The sequence below is a fragment of the Tupaia chinensis genome, unplaced genomic scaffold, assembly GCF_000334495.1.
Source record: "Tupaia chinensis unplaced genomic scaffold, TupChi_1.0 Scaffold000346_1, whole genome shotgun sequence".
NCBI lineage: Eukaryota > Metazoa > Chordata > Mammalia > Scandentia > Tupaiidae > Tupaia > Tupaia belangeri.
The window spans coordinates 5,733,862-5,753,164 of record NW_006159840.1 but is presented as its reverse complement, the minus strand read 5'-3'; the positions used below and the strand labels follow the sequence as shown (position 1 = coordinate 5,753,164).

General features: G+C 41.5%; 1 protein-coding gene across 5 annotated transcripts in view; it reads left to right on the top strand.

Moving 5' to 3' along the window:
• Nucleotides 1-19,303, top strand: part of PDE10A (phosphodiesterase 10A) — a 303,105-nt gene that overhangs the window by 266,115 nt on the left and 17,687 nt on the right. For all 5 annotated transcript variants that reach the window (XM_006152260.3, XM_006152256.2, XM_027773359.1 and 2 more), the window contains exon 18: nucleotides 5,705-5,877. In XM_006152260.3, the coding sequence (XP_006152322.1) occupies nucleotides 5,705-5,877 (173 nt within the window). The remainder of the gene's footprint in view (nucleotides 1-5,704; nucleotides 5,878-19,303) is intronic.

Below are 19,303 nucleotides of genomic sequence, written 5' to 3'. Positions count from 1 at the left end.
CCAATATCGCTTTTCTTATTTTTCCCTAGATAGCTTTTCTATTCTGTATTTCCTATGTTGGCAACCCTGTCCACCTAAGCGTGTGGCTTGGTTATAATTTCCCTGTTACTTTTTAGCCTAAACTCCTCTAGTGCAGTCACAAGTCCTTTCGGCTTTATGTTTTGCCAAAAGATAGCTCTAAACTTGACCAACTCAAGCACTATCCTTGTAGCAGCAAAGGTTCCAACTTCAGTGCCTAAAACGAGATGCCATATCTGGTCATGGTGTCTGAGTGCCTCTGATACCTGTCTCTCCACAGAAGGCTTTTCCGACTGTTTTCTTGATCTCTGTCGGTGTTCTGTGTCTCCATTGCCACTCGGAGGATTTGTTAGTTCTCCTGGAACTCCCCACCCTCTTGCAGCACAGCCAGGTTAGAGGTCACAGTTCAGCATGTGGTGATTGGAAACACTCTAGGCCTGCACAGCTGTGCACACGTGTGGCCATGCGTGTTTGTAAACTCAGACACCATCTTTCAGTGTGGGCCACGGTGGCCCACAGAGGGAGTATTAAGCTATTGTAAAAGATAACCTTAAGTCTGTCCAGCTCACACATGCACGTACACACGCACACCACCCCACTCATGCCACAGGCAGGCAGGAAGAGAGTATTTGGTCACGGCTTGTCCTGCTTAGCCATAGTGAGGTGGTGCCATGGACCGACCCAGGCGCTGCCTCCTGCAGCATGGCTGCTTCGTGGCATTCCCACACAGCTGGGCACAGCCCTGCCCCGAAACTGCACCTTCATTCCAGGGAAAGTGAATTGATATGACACCTTGGGACGAGGGGCAGGGGTGGCTGAGTGGAAGGCAGGTGGTTATCTTGTGTGGACACTGACACTCACCAGTGTAGGTGAGGCTTCGTTTTCCCACTTACACCTACCTACACACGTCTAGTAACCTTTCTAGAACCACAGGGTGGTAAACCAGCTCGTTGTCCTAATGAGAGGTTCATAGTTATTTAAGTAGTAAAGCTCTTTGTACCTTTTACCTTCTGTTGAATAAGTAGGTAATATCCTACTCAAAAGTTGAAATTTTAGAAAACAGACCTATCAGGAATGATTATTCTCATTATTAAAAAACATTTTCTTAATATTTCATTAATATCAATTAACTAATGTTTTTAAAATAAGAGATTTCAGAGCATTATCCTGAAACCCAACACTTGGGCACTCCGTGACTTTTCATTATGTTTACAGCCGTGATGTCTCGGTGACTCCGCTACAGAGCTCCAGGGTGCTTGCCCTGGACTGGGTTTTATTTTATGTACTGCAACTTTAGCATAATTGCTGAATTTATATTCGCCACGGCCTTTTTAATCATCTAAAAGTTGCAACACGAGGTTAGCTTAACTCTGTCTGCAGATGGATTCCGAGTGGAAGTGGCCTTTGGTCATCGAATTCGCTTCTGTGCCTGCCTCCTCGTTGTATTTGTTTTTGCTTCTCTTTTCACTCTGACTACAGAAGTTACACTGGTAGGTTTCATCATTCGTGAACCAGAAAGTTAAGTATTTTGTGTATATTAATATATTTGATTTTTTTATAGTTTATGAAGTAGGTATTACTTATTTTAATTTTATAAGCGAGAGTAATTACATCAAGGAGGACCAGTAATGAGTCCTTTTATCACGCAGCTAGTAGGAAGCAGAGCTGGGTGAAAGGTGTAACTGTTTGACCCCAGAGCTGCGCCGTGGGTTCCGATGCCGTAGCCGTCCCAGGGTGGCTCGGTGCAGGTGCAGCAGGTACTGTTGGTGAGTGTGCTGGTCTTGTAGGGCATTGCTGTTGTGAGGGCTTGTGCAGTCAGTTGTGTCCTTGACTTTATGCTCAGAGCACCTGAACGGCTCAGCCATATCTATGGCTTCCACTGGTAGTGACTGACGGCCCAGTTTTCGTGGGATTGCTGGACCTCGAGTCCTAAATTGGCTGGCACGTAGGCCAGTCTGAGCGTCAAGGCCGTCCCATAGAATTTCCCTATAGGGCTAAGCAGCATAAGGGCTTGGGGGAATTATGTATGGTTAATAATATTTGTAAACTTCCTGAGGCGAGATTGATCAGTCTTGTCCTCCTGCTGTGGTTCTGACCTGCTGCAGGCCGCAGTGTTGCAGAGCGATCGTCCTAAAACATAGACCTTGTCCCCACTCCACCTAACATCGTGGGACCAGGGGCTCCTTATTGCAGTCAGGGTAGCATTTCTGTTCCGTACTGAGCCTCCTTTCCTAACTCTCAGGCTTTCATTCCACCGTATTCGGTTTGCCTCTATCACAGGGCATTTCTGTAGCCCCCACCAAACCTCCTGATCCTGTGGTCTCAACTGCCCCTGTCACATGCTCCTGGTCCTTCTGCTCGTCCTTCAGAGCGCATGTCCGCACCCTGGAGAGCATCCCGATTGCCCTTAGTCCTGTCAGCAAGGCCAGCCCACTCTGCCCAGTCTGCCCCTTGCTTAGCTCCTTCACTAAACTGTGAACTTGAATTCCTCAAAAAATGAATTCATAGGGAGCCAGCAGGTGGTGTGGTAGTTAACGTGCTGGACTCCCACATATGGCTGACCACGGTTCAAGTCCTGGACATGGTAACTTGAAGATCAGGCCAGGTGCATGTGAATACTTGCCCCAAATCCCAGGAGAATACAGGAGAAGGGATTGTGGTGTGGCCACCCCCCGGAGGGGGGGGGTGATTTCTCACTTTTCCTCTCACTGTCTCTCACTGACTGACGAATGCACACACCCTCTGGCAAAAACGTTTCAAAAAAAGAGCTTTCACCCTGTAGGTCCTCTGTGGTGGGGCTAAGCTGATAGTAGCAGTGGGTGAGCACCAGCTGACGTCCTTGAGCAGAGCAGAGCGTGACCCCAAATATGGGCTCACACACGGAGACAAGCATCATCTCTGGTGGGGACACCATGGTGGCAGGAACCAGGTGCTGCTCAAGTGTACTGGTGGGGAGGGGCCTCGGGCCCTCAGAGTCCTTGCGCCAGAGGGCTGGAGGGTGGAAGGCCTTAAAGACCGTTTTCCCCGGGTAGTCCCTGCTCATCTTCCAGCAACACAGCTGTCCACATGCTCTGACATCTCGAGGTCTCAGCTACTTAGAGCATTTACATACAGAGCTCACTCTTAAAGACATAAGAGTTACACGCACTCACCCATTTTAGGACTGAAAAACATCCCTAGGTATAAAAATATGCTGCTTCATGCTTGGTTTATGCAAAATGAGATTAACCAGCTTGAACTAACGTAGACTTCCAGCCTAGGACATGAACTAGAATAAACCTGCCAATTGAAGAATAAAAGTATGGCATCACTTTCCGAGGTCTGCCATGTGTTGCATGAGACCGGAGTCTTCCAAAGGCTGTAGGCTGTGTCTTGTGTGTTTGGTTGCTTGCATGTCCACTATTTTCTCTCATTTTGGTGGGAGCAAAACACTAGATACCCCCCAAAGAGAAGGTGTACCTTATTTTTGTTTCTTTCTTCATTCATTCCTTTTACTCTTGAGAGATACTGAAGAGGGCAGTTGAAGGGTCCTCATTACAGGTTTTCCTTATAAAGTCCTCTGCTGCGCTTTCTAGGCCTACTGTTCCTCACCATTGTGTCACTGCAAAGGAAACAGCAGCTTAGGGCAGCCACCAGGATATACAGGCCCTTTAAAGGGCTCTTGTTTTATCTTGGCTCACAGGCACTTTCTGAGAATCTGTGAAAACATGAGCTGGTGGGGTCACACTCAGTATCGTGTAAAATCGCAGTGGACTCGTGACTGTGGTCCCTGCAGGTGCGGGCCGAGTGGTTCCAGTTTTAGAGAGAAGTTTTCAGTTTCACGCAGGAACCCTGAACACTCCGCTGGTGCTTCCTTGTGCTGAGCTGCTCGAGCCTCCTCACGGCCACCTCTTTGAGCCTTCTATAGCAGAAGTGTAGAAAGCTGAGGTGGGCAGGGTCCTGAAAGATAACCGGGTTGAGTCCTCTGCCCAGGCTGAACTCTCCCTTTGTCTCCATCAGTCGCTAACCAACCTGTGCTTTAATGCTTCAGCCCACAGCATCTCAGGCCCACTCCACACAGCAGCTCTGATTGAGCCGAAGTCAGTCCTCATCACATCCACCTCTTTGACCCCGCTGTGTTCATGAAAGAGGTCTCAAATGAGATTTTATTACTAAAAATTGAAAGAAAAAAATACCCAGTTTATATAAGCACTACAATTTCTCTCAAAAAGAAATCTTGTGGAGACCAGCAGTTAGCGTAATGGCTATGTCGCTGGACTCCCACGTAGTCGACCGTGGTTCGCGTCCCGGACCCAGTGGCTTAAAACTCACACTGGGCGCGTGTGCGTGCGTGCCCAAGATCCCGAGAGGAGAATGGAGGAGAAGGGATTACGGCGTGGCCATCCCCCGTGGGGGGTGATTTCTTGCTTTCTGTCTCTCTGTTTCTCTCTGTCTGTCTGGCAAGCGCACGTGCCCTATAGCAAAAAACCTCTCCAAAAAAAAAAAAGGAAAAAAAAGAAATCTTGCTAATGTTTTAGGAAATACTTTGTTTCAGATAGACATCAAAGGCTTATATAAATCTTCCATTTGAAAGTGAAATCATCTGTCCGAAAGTGCTTCATAAGCTGCAGAACGTTCTGTAAATGTAAGGCCTTACATCCTTGTTATCAGTTAAAAGTGAGTAATATAGAAAGATTCTGATGATCGAAAACGAATGGTGCACACTGCTTTATTCCAGAACACGAAGCAGGTACTATCTCAGAGGGATGTCTGGGTTTATAAAGAAATGTGTTTCACTCATTTTATGTTCTTAATGTATTTCCTATCAGTAAGCATAGATTAAGAACAGTAAAATCAATTAAAATTGATTTATACCAGGAGTGTATTAACAATAATCAAAAAGAAATGATGAACCCATAATTGAATACATCTTTACTATCTCAGCCTTTTTAGCTTGAGCTTTTTATTTCATTTACAATTAAGAGTTTAACATTTTCAGAGGGAAAATTACTTTAAGAAGTTCTTTAAGGAATCATATTCAGCAGAACAATTCTGAGACGGTAAACTCTAAATTAGCAGTGTTTTGTGCTCGTGTAGGGTGGTGATCTGCCATTTCTCATCTCCCGTGAAGACCGCAGAGACAACCTCAGGGCTGTTACACTGCCGAAGATGTGTATTGTACGTGAATGTGTTCTTACCCGTAGAGAGAGTGTCAGTATGTTTGAATAAACACTTTTTTGTGGTATGGACATTTACATATAGCATGCAGACAGATGATTTTTGTTCGATAGTCTTGCTTTGATAGGATACAACCCGAAGTAGACAAGGGTGTACTCATAGATGCACTTTTAAGCCCACGAAGTTCCAGTGTTTTATAAAAATTACTCCAATGTTAGTTAGGAAGTCTTTTATGAAAACATTTTACAGTTTTTTAACTACAAATCTCCAAAAGTGAGGTACATTCTTTCGTGGGCATTTCGCAGTAGAAATATTGTTACTGCCGTTAGAGTTCATTCAAGTGGCACTTCATTGTTTAGCTTGGCCGTTTTCTTATAGTCATCTCAGACTACTCCTTAGTTTCCCGAAAGCCCACCATTGGTGTGTCCATGGCATGAACTGACGACATATATTGTTTCAAATAAATGAAAATGTCCTAAGGTCAGAGCTTGTGCTTGTTTCTAGCGATTGTTTGTACTCTTTCCTGTAGCTGGAAGGGCACAATATCTTCTCCGCCCTGAGCTCCAGTGAGTACGAGCAGGTGCTTGAGATCATCCGCAAAGCCATCATCGCTACGGACCTCGCTTTGTACTTCGGGAACAGGAAGCAGTTGGAGGAGATGTACCAGGCCGGATCCCTGAACCTGAACAACCAATCACATAGGTAAAATAATTTTTTAAGTTTAGAAGCCCAGGAAGTGTTACTTAAATAAATTGATATTTTTAAAAAGAAATGTAATTTGGGAACCAGCAGTTAGTGTAATGGCTATGTCGCTGGACTCCCACGTAGTCGACCGCGGTTCGCGTCTTGGACCCGGTGGCTTAAATCTCACGCCGGGCGCGTGTGCGTGCGTGCCCAAGATCCCGAGAGGAGAACGGAGGAGAAGGGATTGCGGCGTGACCATCCCCCCGGGGGGTGATTTCTCGCTTTCTGTCTCTATGTCTCTCTCTGTCTGGCGAGCGCACGCGCCCTATAGTGAAAACCTCTCCAAAAAAAAAAAAAAAAAGAAATGTAATTTGACTTATGTTATATTTGAAAGAAGACATGTTAAAAAATGAATTTTTTGTTTTGTTTTATGTGCATTTTGTTTATGTTTACTTTGGACATTTCATTGATAGAATTGCTGGCAATGGGCCCAGCAGTTAGTGTAATGGTTATGTCGTTGGACTCCCATGTAGTCAACCGTGGTTCGAGTCCCGGACCTGGTGGCTTAAGCTCACACCGGGCGCGTGTGCATGCGTGCCTAAGATCCCGAGAGGAGATTGGAGGAGAAGGGATTGCGGCGTGGCCATCCCCCCGGGGGGTGATTTCTCGCTTTCTATCTCTCTGTCTCTCTCTGTCTGTCTGGCGAGCGCACGCACCCTATAGCAAAAGCCTCTCAAAAAAAAAAAAAAAAAAAGAATTGCTGGCAATGTATTGTGAAGGTAGTCCAGCTGCAAACTGCGTTTTAACCTGCCACTCGGGAAGCACTTGCAAAGAGGAAGCCGGCCAGTGGTTTGCCCAGGAGGCCCCCCTTGCATTTGTTGTGGTCTGGTGTTTAGCGATTGAAAGTAGATTTATTTTTCAGAATCCATATACTATTAACTAAGCCGATGTGGTTGATGTACAAAACTGGGCTTCCATTTTATTCATCTACTGATTGTATTGTAGTCAAGAGGGTTGGTGTACTGCATGCTTGTGACCAGAATCATTTAGTAAACCGAGTAGTGTTCACACGTTTGCTTCGTTAACATGGGGACAGAACAGCAAGGATTAAATGAACCCAGTGTTCTAGTTGACTCACTTTCCAATGCCCTCCTCCTGATGAGGGGTCTGACCCAGCGGCTGCAGAAAGAGATCAGTTGTGCATGGTGACTGTCCGGCCTCTGTCCACTGGAGGCGAGCCACAGGCCAGCCCTGGACAGTGTGGGAGGTTAACGGCAGGGCTGGCTGGCCCGCACTTCCCTTCCTCTCTTGCCATGCCTTCCCGTTCCTGCCGCTGGTTCTAACCCACTCCACCCTGCGTGGTGCCATCTTTAACCTGAGGTGTGTCGGCATTCATTTCCTGGTTCTGGTCGGTCTTGCTGAGCTCAGAGCTGTTCCTGGTGCACAGTGCTTCGTGCGCTTCTGTGACCATGACACACTTTGCAGGGGCAGCCTGTGCTTTCCAGTCCTTAGGAACAGTTCACTCGGGACCCCAGACCCGAGTGGAGATAGCTGTCTCTCACAGTTCACCTCTTCCAGAGTAAAGGTCGTCGGTGAGGTGATAACCAGTGCCTTTGATTAACCAGCAATTGTCGTGGTTCAACTTGCCTTCCCATGGGAGCAGGTGCATTTTGTGAAGCTTGAAACTGACACAATTTGGAGAAATTTATCTAAGAGAAACAACACGAAGATACTTATTTTCACCTACGGTAGTGTGAACATACTACTAGGGTTCTCCCGGGACCACACGAAGGGTCGGGCCCGCCGTCTTCCTGGCCCCGCGCGCCGTGTCTGTGCAGAAGCAGGGTGTGCTCACAGCGCTCTTCCTGGGGCAACTGTAAGATCAAGAAAATGTGGGCTTCCTGTCACATCATCTGGCGCCCTGTGCCCACGTTTCCTCCGTTTTGCGTTTTAAAGTTCTAACTAGGAATCACATCACTGTGGGGTGGTTGGAAAGGTCAACGTATTTTTCTATTTTTCTATGCAAAACGCCGCATTATTTTTCCAATGACACAGTAATATCCAGTTTCTTGAATATGTTACTTTCAGCAAAATGATTACAATAATAATTACTGTTATAAAATAGAAAGCTTAAACATCTAGTTTCAAATAATATTATTTTGGGTGCTTAACGTGTGTGTGTGTGTGGGGGTATATACTATATCGTTATGTGTGATTAAATAATTTTGATAGTAACCAATTTAAAGGTATTATATTTTTGTTAATAATTCAAAAAGTACAAAGATGTAGATAAGAAAAAGAATACTGCTCTGTTTTCTGCACTCCAGTACCCACTACCTGTTGGCATTTGGTGCAGCACCCTCCCATGCATTTTTCTTTTTCCTCATGGCGTGTGTGTGCCTGTACACAACATAAACAGTCTGCATATACACATATATTTGTTCCTCCATCTTTCAGTGTTCAACAAAATGTGACCACACTGCATATGTTCTTTTCGAGAGCCATGTGATATTATGTGGTATGGAGTACTACATAAAGGCTTATTAATCCTTTCTTGTATCATGGTCAGTGTTTCTAGGATACTGCATTATGTGTAAAGCTGCAATAAGCTCTTGCTTACATAGTCACACCTACTGATCCTTTAAGAATACAGCATATTATTATTAGAAAATTTTTCCAAAAAGACTAGAGATCTACACTTCTAACATAAAGCTAAAAACAATTTCTAATTAAACCTGTAATTCTCTGTCTTTGCTGTGTTGAAGATCATTTCATGTTTAGTATTTTTAATTATTCCTACTTCTACATATTAATTTGTCCATAAATTATGCTTATTTTTGTTGAATTGGTTACTTTTTGGAAGTCAGTTTCTATTAATTTTTAAGGATTTTAAAATTTTCTTTCATACATTACAAATATTCTTTAGGTGAATTTCAAAAATTTTATTCAGCTTTTTTTTAATACAAAAAATTTCATTTAATGGGGCCAAATCTGCCGGGTTTTTTTAATCAAATCTAACAATACTGTGTATAGTATTTAAATATTTATTTGAGTGATTTTATAGTTTTTGTTTTTACATTGAGCTCTTAATTTTTCTATTCATATTTTTATGAACACATCACTGTTTGTATTTGAAAGAAATACTCTTTTGACTTCCTCCTTTGCCCTTCCTTTCCTCTCTTTTGAGGTAAGTGAATTGTCTTTCAGTGTCCTGTGTCCTGTCCCACCTCCTCTGTTGGCTTTTATCATTACACCTTCTTTATCTGAAGAAGTCAAATGAATACATGGTTGCTTTGGGGGTTGTAAGTATGCATTTTTATTTGAAAGAAATACAGATAGTCACAATCAATACCATTTATCAGTAACAATAATCCATTTTTCCCACTGGATTAACTTTTTAAGTTTTCATATGAACTTGGGTAATTTTGGACCCCGTTGGACATTCATTGCACCTATCTAACCCACAGCTGTAGGATCATACTGCTTTCATTACTGTAACTGCTCAGGTGCACCGTGTGGACCTGATAAAATGACCCTTACCTTCCGTTTACTTTTCAGCATTTTATGGAAATTATCACTTAATAAATCTTCTAAAAATACTATTTGTAAGAAAACGGTCAGACTTCCAGAAAAGTAAAAGTGTTCAAATAGATACTCGCACCCACTACCTAGATTCAAGGGTTGTTAACATTTTACCACATTTTCTTGCATCTATTTTTGCCTTTCTGCTATTGCTGTACAATAAGCCGTTACATTTGTTATACTTTCCATATAGGTTGCTAATATTTTGAATCAGTTAATTATTGAACAATTTAAGAGAATAAAGCAGTTAACTGGTTCCACATATATGCCATTTCTAGTTAACTATCATTTATTCATGTAGCTGTAAATTTTCACGTTATTTCACTTCAGCCCAAAGAATTTCCTTTAACATGTCAGCATGTGTGTTAACAGCAGCTTCTTTCTTCTTTCTTTTCTAAATCTGAAAATGCACTTATTTTGGCTTTACTTTTTTTTAAAAAGATATTTTCACTGGATTTAGAATCCTAAGTTGAAAGATTTTCTTTGAGCATTTCAAAATAAGTTTTCATTGTCTTCTGGCCCCATCTTTCTCCCACTCTGTCAGGGTGAGACCCAGCAGCCATTCTCAACTACTGCCCCCGTCCGAGCGCGTGTCACTGAACTGTGGCTGCTTTTTGGTGCTTTTTCTTACTGGGGTCCTCTAAATTTTCTGAGTTCTTGGGCTACTAGCTTTAATGAAATTTGAAAAATTTTAACACTTATTTTACTTCAAATCCTCTTTCCTGCCCCCAATGTCTCTTTCCTCCTGAGACTCTAACACGTTTTAGACCCTTGTTACAGGTGTGAGGACTCTGTAGAGTTTTTTCTGTCCTTTGTCTCCCTGTGTCTGTTTGAGTAATGTGTTGTGATCTGTCTAATTTCACTGATCTTTTATTTCTTTTTTCTTTTTTTAACGAATTATTTACTTAATTTCATTTGGTATTGTTGTTATTATTTTTTCATTTGACCAGAGAGAGAGAAAGGGAAAGCGCGAAAGCAAGCTGCCAGGTGCTCTCTAGTGTTCTAATTCGTTGTTAATTTTATCCAGTGATTTTTATATACAGGGCCTTCCAAAAGTTCATGAAAATTGTACGTTATGAAAAAAAAGTGTGCATGGAGTTGGCCTCAAAATGAACTTGTGCTCTATTCGTTTCTTCATAAACTTTTTCAAGTCCCCTGTACAAATTCAGATTTGGGGACTCCCACCTTTGTGGTTTCCTTCCGGAAGATTTCCCTCGTCCAAGCCCGCATGCGACTGGGAAGCAGCCCTCACCTCTGTGCACTGGGACCTTGACTCTGTTTATGCTCTTCGAGGAGCGCTGTGTAGACATGCTCCAGGGACGGGGGCCTTCGCTCTCAAGTGGAACCCCCTCCACATCTGCCTGCTTTCCGGGGCTCCACAGAACCTGCCAAGAACAGTTTCTTAGATTTGGCTAAAATTCTTCATTGTTAATTTATTATTACCAATATCCTAACAAGGTATTTTATATCAGGTCGCTTAATTCTATCCTCATTATTAGTCGTAAAGATTTAATTTAATCTTACAGATTTCCAAGTCAGACAGTCATGTCATCTGCAAATAGAACTTTCTGCCTCTCTCACACTTGCGCTTACTCAACTTTCTTACATGACTGTACAGCTAGAACCTGTTCTTTCTTTCTGAACTGGAAGAGTTAACAAAGATTGATCATTTGCAGGTTAAATAGTTTTTATTTGTGAAACTATTTTGACCTACCACCTCCTTAAATGGAAGATCTTTAATAAGTTCCAAATGTTTTTTATTGATTTTTTTTTTAGTTTGTTTTCACTTTAAGTGAGCAATTAATTTTGCTAGAAAATCATCTTTTTTCTTTAGATTTTCAAATTCATATAAAAAATCTGCCCAAATTATTGTCGTGCACTCTATTTATCCTTGTTATATTTGTAGTTACGTCTGCTTTCCAGTGGTATACATTTTTATTTCTTCTTAATCAGAGTTGCCTGGGCTTTTTATTTTAATTATTACTTTTTTATAACTACCTTTTATAAAATGTATCATTTCTTTCTGTGTGCCCTCTCTTATTTTAACTTTTTTTCTTTTTGTCTTCTTTATACTTTTGTGGGGTTTTTTTCTTGTTTTACAAATTGAATAATAATAATCACATATATATGTGTGTGTGTGTGTATATATATATAAGTATTAATTAAACCATACCCTGCATATTTTTGATAAAATACTTTCCTTTTCCTTCATTTTTAGAATATTTATAATTGCTTCTGCTTTTGTTTCTTCATTGGTTTAGAGGTTATGCAAAAGTAATTTTCAAATTTCCAAATTCTTTGAATATTTGCTTGTTTATTTTTGTTTCATTTCTAGAAATTCCTCAGTATTATTGTTCAGAGGATATGACCTATAGAATTGTTGAATTTATGATTGGGCAGTAATTTTTGTAGTCACGATATAAAAGGTTATGGCTAGTGCAGCTTTACTGAGGTATAATCATTCAATATGCAAAATATGCCCATTTTAGGTTTTGGCAAATTCAACTGCTTCCACAGTCATAGTCAAGAGAGAGAAATCTTCTGTTACAAGTTTACGCTTTGCTGGGCTCAGGAGTGAGTCTGCTGTGTATTCCTGTGTTCTGTGTGTAAGCGATGAGAGTGAGTCTGCTGTGTATTCCTGTGTTCTGTGTGTAAGCGATGAGAGTGAGTCTGCTGTGTATTCCTGTGTTCTGTGTGTAAGCGATGAGAGTGAGTCTGCTGTGTATTCATGTGTTCTGTGTGTAAGCAATGATCCCTCAGGCTGCTGTAAAGAAACACCACAGACTGGGTGGCTATACACAGAGCTTTATTTCTCACGTTTCTGGAGGCTAGGTAGTCCAAAATCGTGGCACTGGCAGTGTCGGTGTCTGGTGCGGGCTCAATTCCTGGTCCATCGGTAGACATTTTTTCTAGATCTAACTTGACTTGGATGAAGGGGAGGGAGCTCTCTGGGGCCTTTTAATAAGGGCCGTCTCCCACTCCTTAGGACTCTACTCTCGTGACTCGGTTCCTCTCAGTGTAACACCTGTCCATGCCGTCACAGTGGGCCACGTTCTGTGGCAACTTGTGTCACTCTAAAGTGGCAAACCAAGAATTAGAGTGTGCACTCTCTGTGTCTGAGCCTGCCGCCTCTCCCCCTCCTTCCTTCTACTGCTGGCTACTCTGGCTCTCGAGCGACTCCATAGAATTCTAGGACCAGAATGTCAGATTCTGCAGAGAAACAAGCTCAGAAGACGCTACCACAAATATGTTCTCTGATCACAATGGCTGGATATTTATCACTTTCACACCACTGGACAGTTGAAAAAATTTAAGTGAACCTTCGTAAGTCATGGACCATCCATATCTTGTATTTTCTGTTACTGATTCCATTGTGGTCAAAGAACATATTTGTATTATGTCTTCCCTTCTAAATTTATCACGGTTTGTCTTATTGCCTAGCAGATGGCTCGTTCTGGATAGGGGTTCCATATGAACTTGACAGGAATATACATTCTCCTGTTGGGTGGAGCATCTTCGATTTGTCATTGAGGTTTGGTTGTGGTAGCGTCTTCTGTTCCCTAGTCCTGTGATTTTTCTGCCTTGATTGAAATTGAAGATTGGAATCCGAGTGTCCATTTGAGTTGTCGCTTTCTCACCTCATTTCTGTCATCCTGGCCTCACGTGTTTCCATGCTCTGATGTTAGTTGTTGATGCGTGCTTAGAATTGTTACGTCAGGATGAACCCTCCTCTCTAGTGGCGTTTGCAGTCGCAGAATCAGTTTTGTCTGATGTCAGTACAGCTCCCTACTCTCCTGTGGTCCATATTTGTAGTCTCTTCTTCTATCCTTTTACCTTCAACCTACGTGTGTCGTTGAATTATAGCGTGCCTTCTATAGACGCCACACAGTTGGATCTTGTGGTTTAACAGAGTCTAATGATTTCTGCCTTTTTTGACTGGGTCCTGTGTCTGTGTGTTATTTTTTTATTTTATTTTTCTTTTGCAAGTCTAGTAACTTCTATTAGAAAGTCAATATTTCAGGTGGCACATTGCAGCGATTCTTGGTACTATGGTGGCACCTCTCGGTAACACTTGCCTTTGTTATTTAGTAATGGAGTGAGTCCTCATGCCCCAGGTAAGTCTGTGGTATGGACCCTCCAAGAACGGCATGGGTGTGCCCACAGTCACTCTGGGATGACAGTGCTTTGGACTGGTCTCTGCTGTCTTCCCGACCATACTCTCGTCGTAGGCTCCAGTAACTCTCAGCTAGCTGCTTTATTATTTGCAACAACGCCCTAGGAAAAAAGTGTTTATTGACCTAGTCAAATCTGGACTCCTTTCTGAGGTCGGTGTTGAGATTTGTTCTGATCACAAAAGACTGCACGGCAGCGTAGTCTATATCTCGGATTAATCTGTCGAGGTCTCCCCAGTCGCTTCCCACCATGACTTTGACAGTTCACGAGAGCAGCCTTCCCCCACGGGCATCGTAGCACAATTGTTAGCCAAAGTATTAGGAGGAATCACGTGGTAGCACGTCAGCGGTGTCTCTGCACCAGGACGGCGTTCGGCTTTGTTGGCATCCTCGGGCGCCCCCTTGCAGTCCCGATGCAGCTCCTTCCGACTGTTTCCTAGGCTTACTGCTTCTGACTGCATGGCCACGATTAAATTCCCAGGACCCTCAGTTCTTCAGGGATAGGCTAAATGTCTGGTATTATCACTTACAAAAGATCTCGAACTTAACGGTGTTTATGTTGAGAAATAAGGTTTAGATTTTTTCTTTTATCTTTTAATTCCCATTTTCTATGAACTTTTCGAAGTCTCCTTGTCCATTTGCATACTCATTGACCTACAAAGTCAAATTTATGTGTTTCATTTTATATAAATTACACCTGAAGTATGAAAAATATGTGATGTAGACATCTAATGTGCTAAACTATGAAAAGTTTTTCTTTCTTCTTTTCTCCCTTCCTCTCTCCCTCCTCTCCTTCCCTCCCTCCCTCCCTCTCTCCTCTTTCTTTCCTTCCTTCCCTCCCTCTTTCTTTCTCTCTTCCTTCTTTCTCTTTCTCTTTCCATTTTTCTTCCTCCCTCTCCCCGTCTCTCTTCCTTCCTTCTTTCTCTCTCTTTTCTTTCTTCTTTTTAGTTTGACATAGGGCATGTGTACTTGCTGGAGAAAATTTGAGAGAGAGAGAGAGATGAAAAGTGAAAAATTCTCTCCCGGGGGTTGGCCACATTGCAATCTCTTCCCCCTTCATTCTCTTCTCAGGACTTTGGGCACACATGCAGACTGCTTTTTAAGCTGCCAATGGGACTTAAACTGTGCAGTTTGTCATGTGGGGATCCAGCCATTTTTTGTTCCCTAGGTTTTTGCCATGGGGCATGTATGCTTGCTGGAAAGATTCTTAGAGTGAGAGGAAAATGAAAAATCACCCCTCCCACCCCAGGGAGCGTGGCCATGCTGCAACCCCTTCCCCTTCATTCTCCTCTTGGGATTTTGGGCATGCACGCACATGTGCCTGGCCTGATTTTCAAGCCACCAGGTCTGGGACTTGAACTGTGGTTGATCATGTAGGAGTTCAATGTCTTAACCACTACATCATCTGCTGGCCCCAAGGATTCCAGCCATCTTAACGACTATGCCACCATACTGGCCCAACATTTTTCTTTCAAGTGTTTTGTTATTAAGGTAGAGTGTGAAAAATTGCATCACTAAGTATTGTTTTTTATTTTTTTAATTAGCATTTATACATTTAATTGCTGTACATCATTTAGATTATAAAGAGACTTTATCCAGCATGATACATACCTCAGTCCAGCCCAGTTGAGAATACTATACACGTCCTCGTCAACAGATAATAAATCATATCTGTGTCCCACAAATGTCTTACCTCTCTATATTTTCCCCAAATTTCCTTTCCTACGCTCTTCCCCTCCCAACTCTTTCCACTCCATCTCTAGTGTCCATAACAACATTTTTTTTTAATGCTTTTATGACCTCCAGTCTTCCCATCTCTACCATAGAGTGAGGACAGTCGGTATATGTTAAGTGGAGACATACAGTGTCTCTCTTTCGTAGCCTGACCTGATTCACTCAACAACAAATCTTCCATATTCATCCACTTGCTATCAAATACCAGGGCCTTGTTGTTTTTTATTGCTGAATAGTATTCCATGGAGTATATGTGCCACACTTTTTCAATCCATTTGTGAACATTTAGGTTGGTTCCATGTTTTAGCAATTGTGAATAAGGCTGCAATGAATATAGATATGCAAGTACTTTTCCAACTGAGCATTCTCCTGTCCTTTGGGTAGATACCCAGGAGTAGAATTGCTGGATCATATGGTAGTTCTATTTGAAGGGTTTGAGGACCCTCCATATTGTTCTACACAGTGGCTGGACCAATTTAGATTCCCACCAACAGTGTAGGAGTGTTCCCCTTTCACCACATCCCCTCCAGCACTCATCATTTTTTGTTTTTTTAATCTTTGCCATCCTGACTGGGGTTAGGTGGGATCTCATTGTGGTTTTGATTTGCATCTCCCTTATGATGAGGAATGTTGAGCATTTCTTCATATGTTTTTTGGCTGTTAGTATGTCTTCGTTAGAGAGTTGTTTATTCAGCTCATTTTTCCCATCTTTTAATTGGGTTCATCTTTTTCTTCTAGGTAAGATTTCTCTGTGTCTTCTGGTTATCAGTCCCTTAACTGAGGCATAGTTAACAAAAATTCTCTCCTATTCCAAAGGTTGTTGATTCACACTAATTAGTGTCCTTTGTTTTGCAGAAACTTATTAATCCGATGTAATTTCACCTGTCTATTTTGGGGATTATTGCCTGTGCTTTGGGGGTCTTGCTTAAGAAGTCTTTGCCTACCCCAGTGTCTCCCAGAGTTCCTCTAGTGTTTTCTGCCCGTAGTTTTGTAGTTTGTGGTTTTAGGTTTAGATCTTTGGCATCACTAAATATTTAAATGAAACCATTAAAATATTAAAATAGATGGTACTTAATTCACCAATTGAGATTAAAGCTCAGTGTGTGGTGATTAGGAATAGATAGTCTGTTTTTAGAGAAACTTTATGTTTTCAGGACAGTTTAGCAGAAAGTACAGGGGCCCCATAGACCGCCTGTCTCTAGACATGTACAACCACCCCCACTATTGATACCGTGCAGCAGAGCAGTACATTTATAGCAGGTGAGCCCAGTGGGGTCATCACCCCCAAAGTCCACAGTTCACAAGACTCACTCTTGGTGGTGTTCTTTCTATGATCTGGGCAAACAGACCCACCATGTTAACAGATGCAGAGTCGTTTACAGCCCTGCTGATCCTCTGTGCTCCACCTCTTTATCCTTCCCACCCTCCAGACCCCGGGCTACCACTGGTCCTTTTACTGTCTTCGGAATTTACCTTTTCTTCAATATTATGTTATCGGAAACAAAAGGAAGCCTTTATAGATTGACCTTTTTTAGAAATGAGTATTTAAGTTTCCTCATGTCTTCACAGCTTGGCTTGAGGGCTCATTTCTTTTCATCACTGAGTAGCATTCTATTTTTGAATGTACCACATTTGTGTGTTTATTCAACTGCTGTGGCACATCTTGGTTGCTTCCACATTTTGGCAGTGATGAGCAATGGTGTTGTAATCATCCCTGTGTAGGTTTTCACAGATACAACTCTGCAGCTCTTTGGGTAAATACCAAAGAGCGTAATTACTAGATTATACAGTAAGAACATGTTTAGTTTTGTAAGAAATATGCCAGACTGGAGCCAGTAGGTGGTGTAGTGGTTAAGGTACTGGACTCCCACATGGCTGACTGTGGTTCCACTCCTGGACCTGGTGAGTTGATCACGCTGGGCATGTGTGTGTGCCCACAATCCCAGGAGGAGAACGAAGAAGGGATTGCAGTGTGGCCATCCTCCCTGGGAGTGAGTTCTCATTCTCCCTCTCTCTATCTCTCTCCAGCAAGTGTACACACTCCATGGCAAAAATGTTAATTAAAAAAATGTTTTTTGAAAAGAAATATGCCAGATTGTCATCCAGAATATCAATAGTTATACCATTGCATAGGTCCACCAGCAATGAATGAGAATTCGCCATGCTTCATGCTAACATCTGGTGTTGTGAGTTCTAGATTCTGGATTTTGCCATTCTAATAGAAGTACAGTGGTATCTCATGGTTGTTTTAATTTGTATTTCCATGATGACATACAAGGTAGAGTGCTTTTTCATATCTTATTTCCGTAAGTGTACCTTCTTTACTGAAGTGTCAGTTAAGGTCTTTGGCTCTTTGGTTTGTTTTCTTTATTCCTTTTTTTTCCCCCTTTTAGTTTGCTATAGGACATGTGCTCTTGCCAGAGAGAGAGACAGAGAGATAGAGAGAGCGAAAGTAAGAAATCACCCCTGAGGGAGGATGGCCACACCACAGTCCCTTCTCCATTCTCTATCTCAGGATTTTGGGCGTGCATATTCATGTGCCCAGCATATTTTCAAGCTGCTGGGTCAAGGATTCTAACTGAGTTATAGCTGTGATAATCATGCTTTATCAAATAACATCTTTTGCCAATATTTTCTCCCAGTCTACGGCTTGTCTTTTCATTCTCTTGGTGTCTTACGGAACAGAAATTGTTCACATTAGTGGAAGCCAGGTTATCCTCGACTCCATTAAAATTTCAGATAATGTACTTTTGTCATCCTCATCAGACTCTAGACCATTTTGATTTTCTTCTATGTTTTCTTCTAGGAGTTTAAGTTTGGTGCAAGTAACAGACCAAATTGATACTAAATTTGTGTTCTTTTTTTTATTTTCAAATAAGTTAGTTTATGCCTCTCTTTAGTAAAAGGGGGAATGGAGAGAGAAAAAAATGTTTCAGAAGAAAATTACAGTGCACTTGTTACTAGATTTTAGCTTTGTCCATATCTGGTTTTTGACTTTTTCACATCTACCTACTGTTTAAAAATAATCCGAACCTTTTTCTGGCTATAAGTCTTAAGCAAATTTTTCTTAATATATTTTTATTTTTATTTATTATAGTCAAAACTGCTTTTCTTGAAATTAAAAAGTAATAAATACATAGGAAACAAGCAAACAAAAAATAAATAAAAATATACCTGTTCAATGACTGCAGTAAGCTGCATAGCCTCAGCTAGGGTTTACTTTAAAGTATGTTCACTCTATTCATTGAGTTGTATGCCTAAAGTCAGACATGTATTCATAAATATGTTTATATCAACTGTACTTACAATTGAATATATGTAGTTTAATTAAGATCTTTTGTGACTCAATAAAATGTGAGAAAAAGACTAGGGAAAAAAGTCTAAGAAAATATTGGCTCATCATGTAAATACATTGGATTTACTAGATTTCCAGAAAATTTTCTTTCTTAGAGAGACTTTGTTTAATCAGAGCAATGAAGTACTTAAAAACAGGATTTTAAATATATTATTAAATTTACAAATGACATTTATAACACTTGAATGCATTTAATTAACTGCCCTGGGACAATCATTATTCAAAGGACACTTAGAAGTGCTTTGTGAAACCTACTATATTTATAAGTAATCCTAATAATAAATGCCAGTCATTTTATTTTAAACTTCAATAAATTAAGCTTAAAAATTACTCTTTTAATAGTCTTTTTTAAAGATTTATTTATTTTTTATATACATTCAGTCATATTGTTTAGCTTACAAAGTGAACATTTCAATATGTGAACATTTCTCCCTGGTCCAGTTGATCAAAATATCTTCAATTCTCTCAATGCTCTGCCTCCGTATCCCTCCTCCAATGTCCTTCCCTAGGCCCCACTCTTCCACACACACCACATCTGGCATTCACACCCATCTCTTGTGTTTGTATATCTTTTAGTCAATCAGTTTCAGTCATAGAGTGC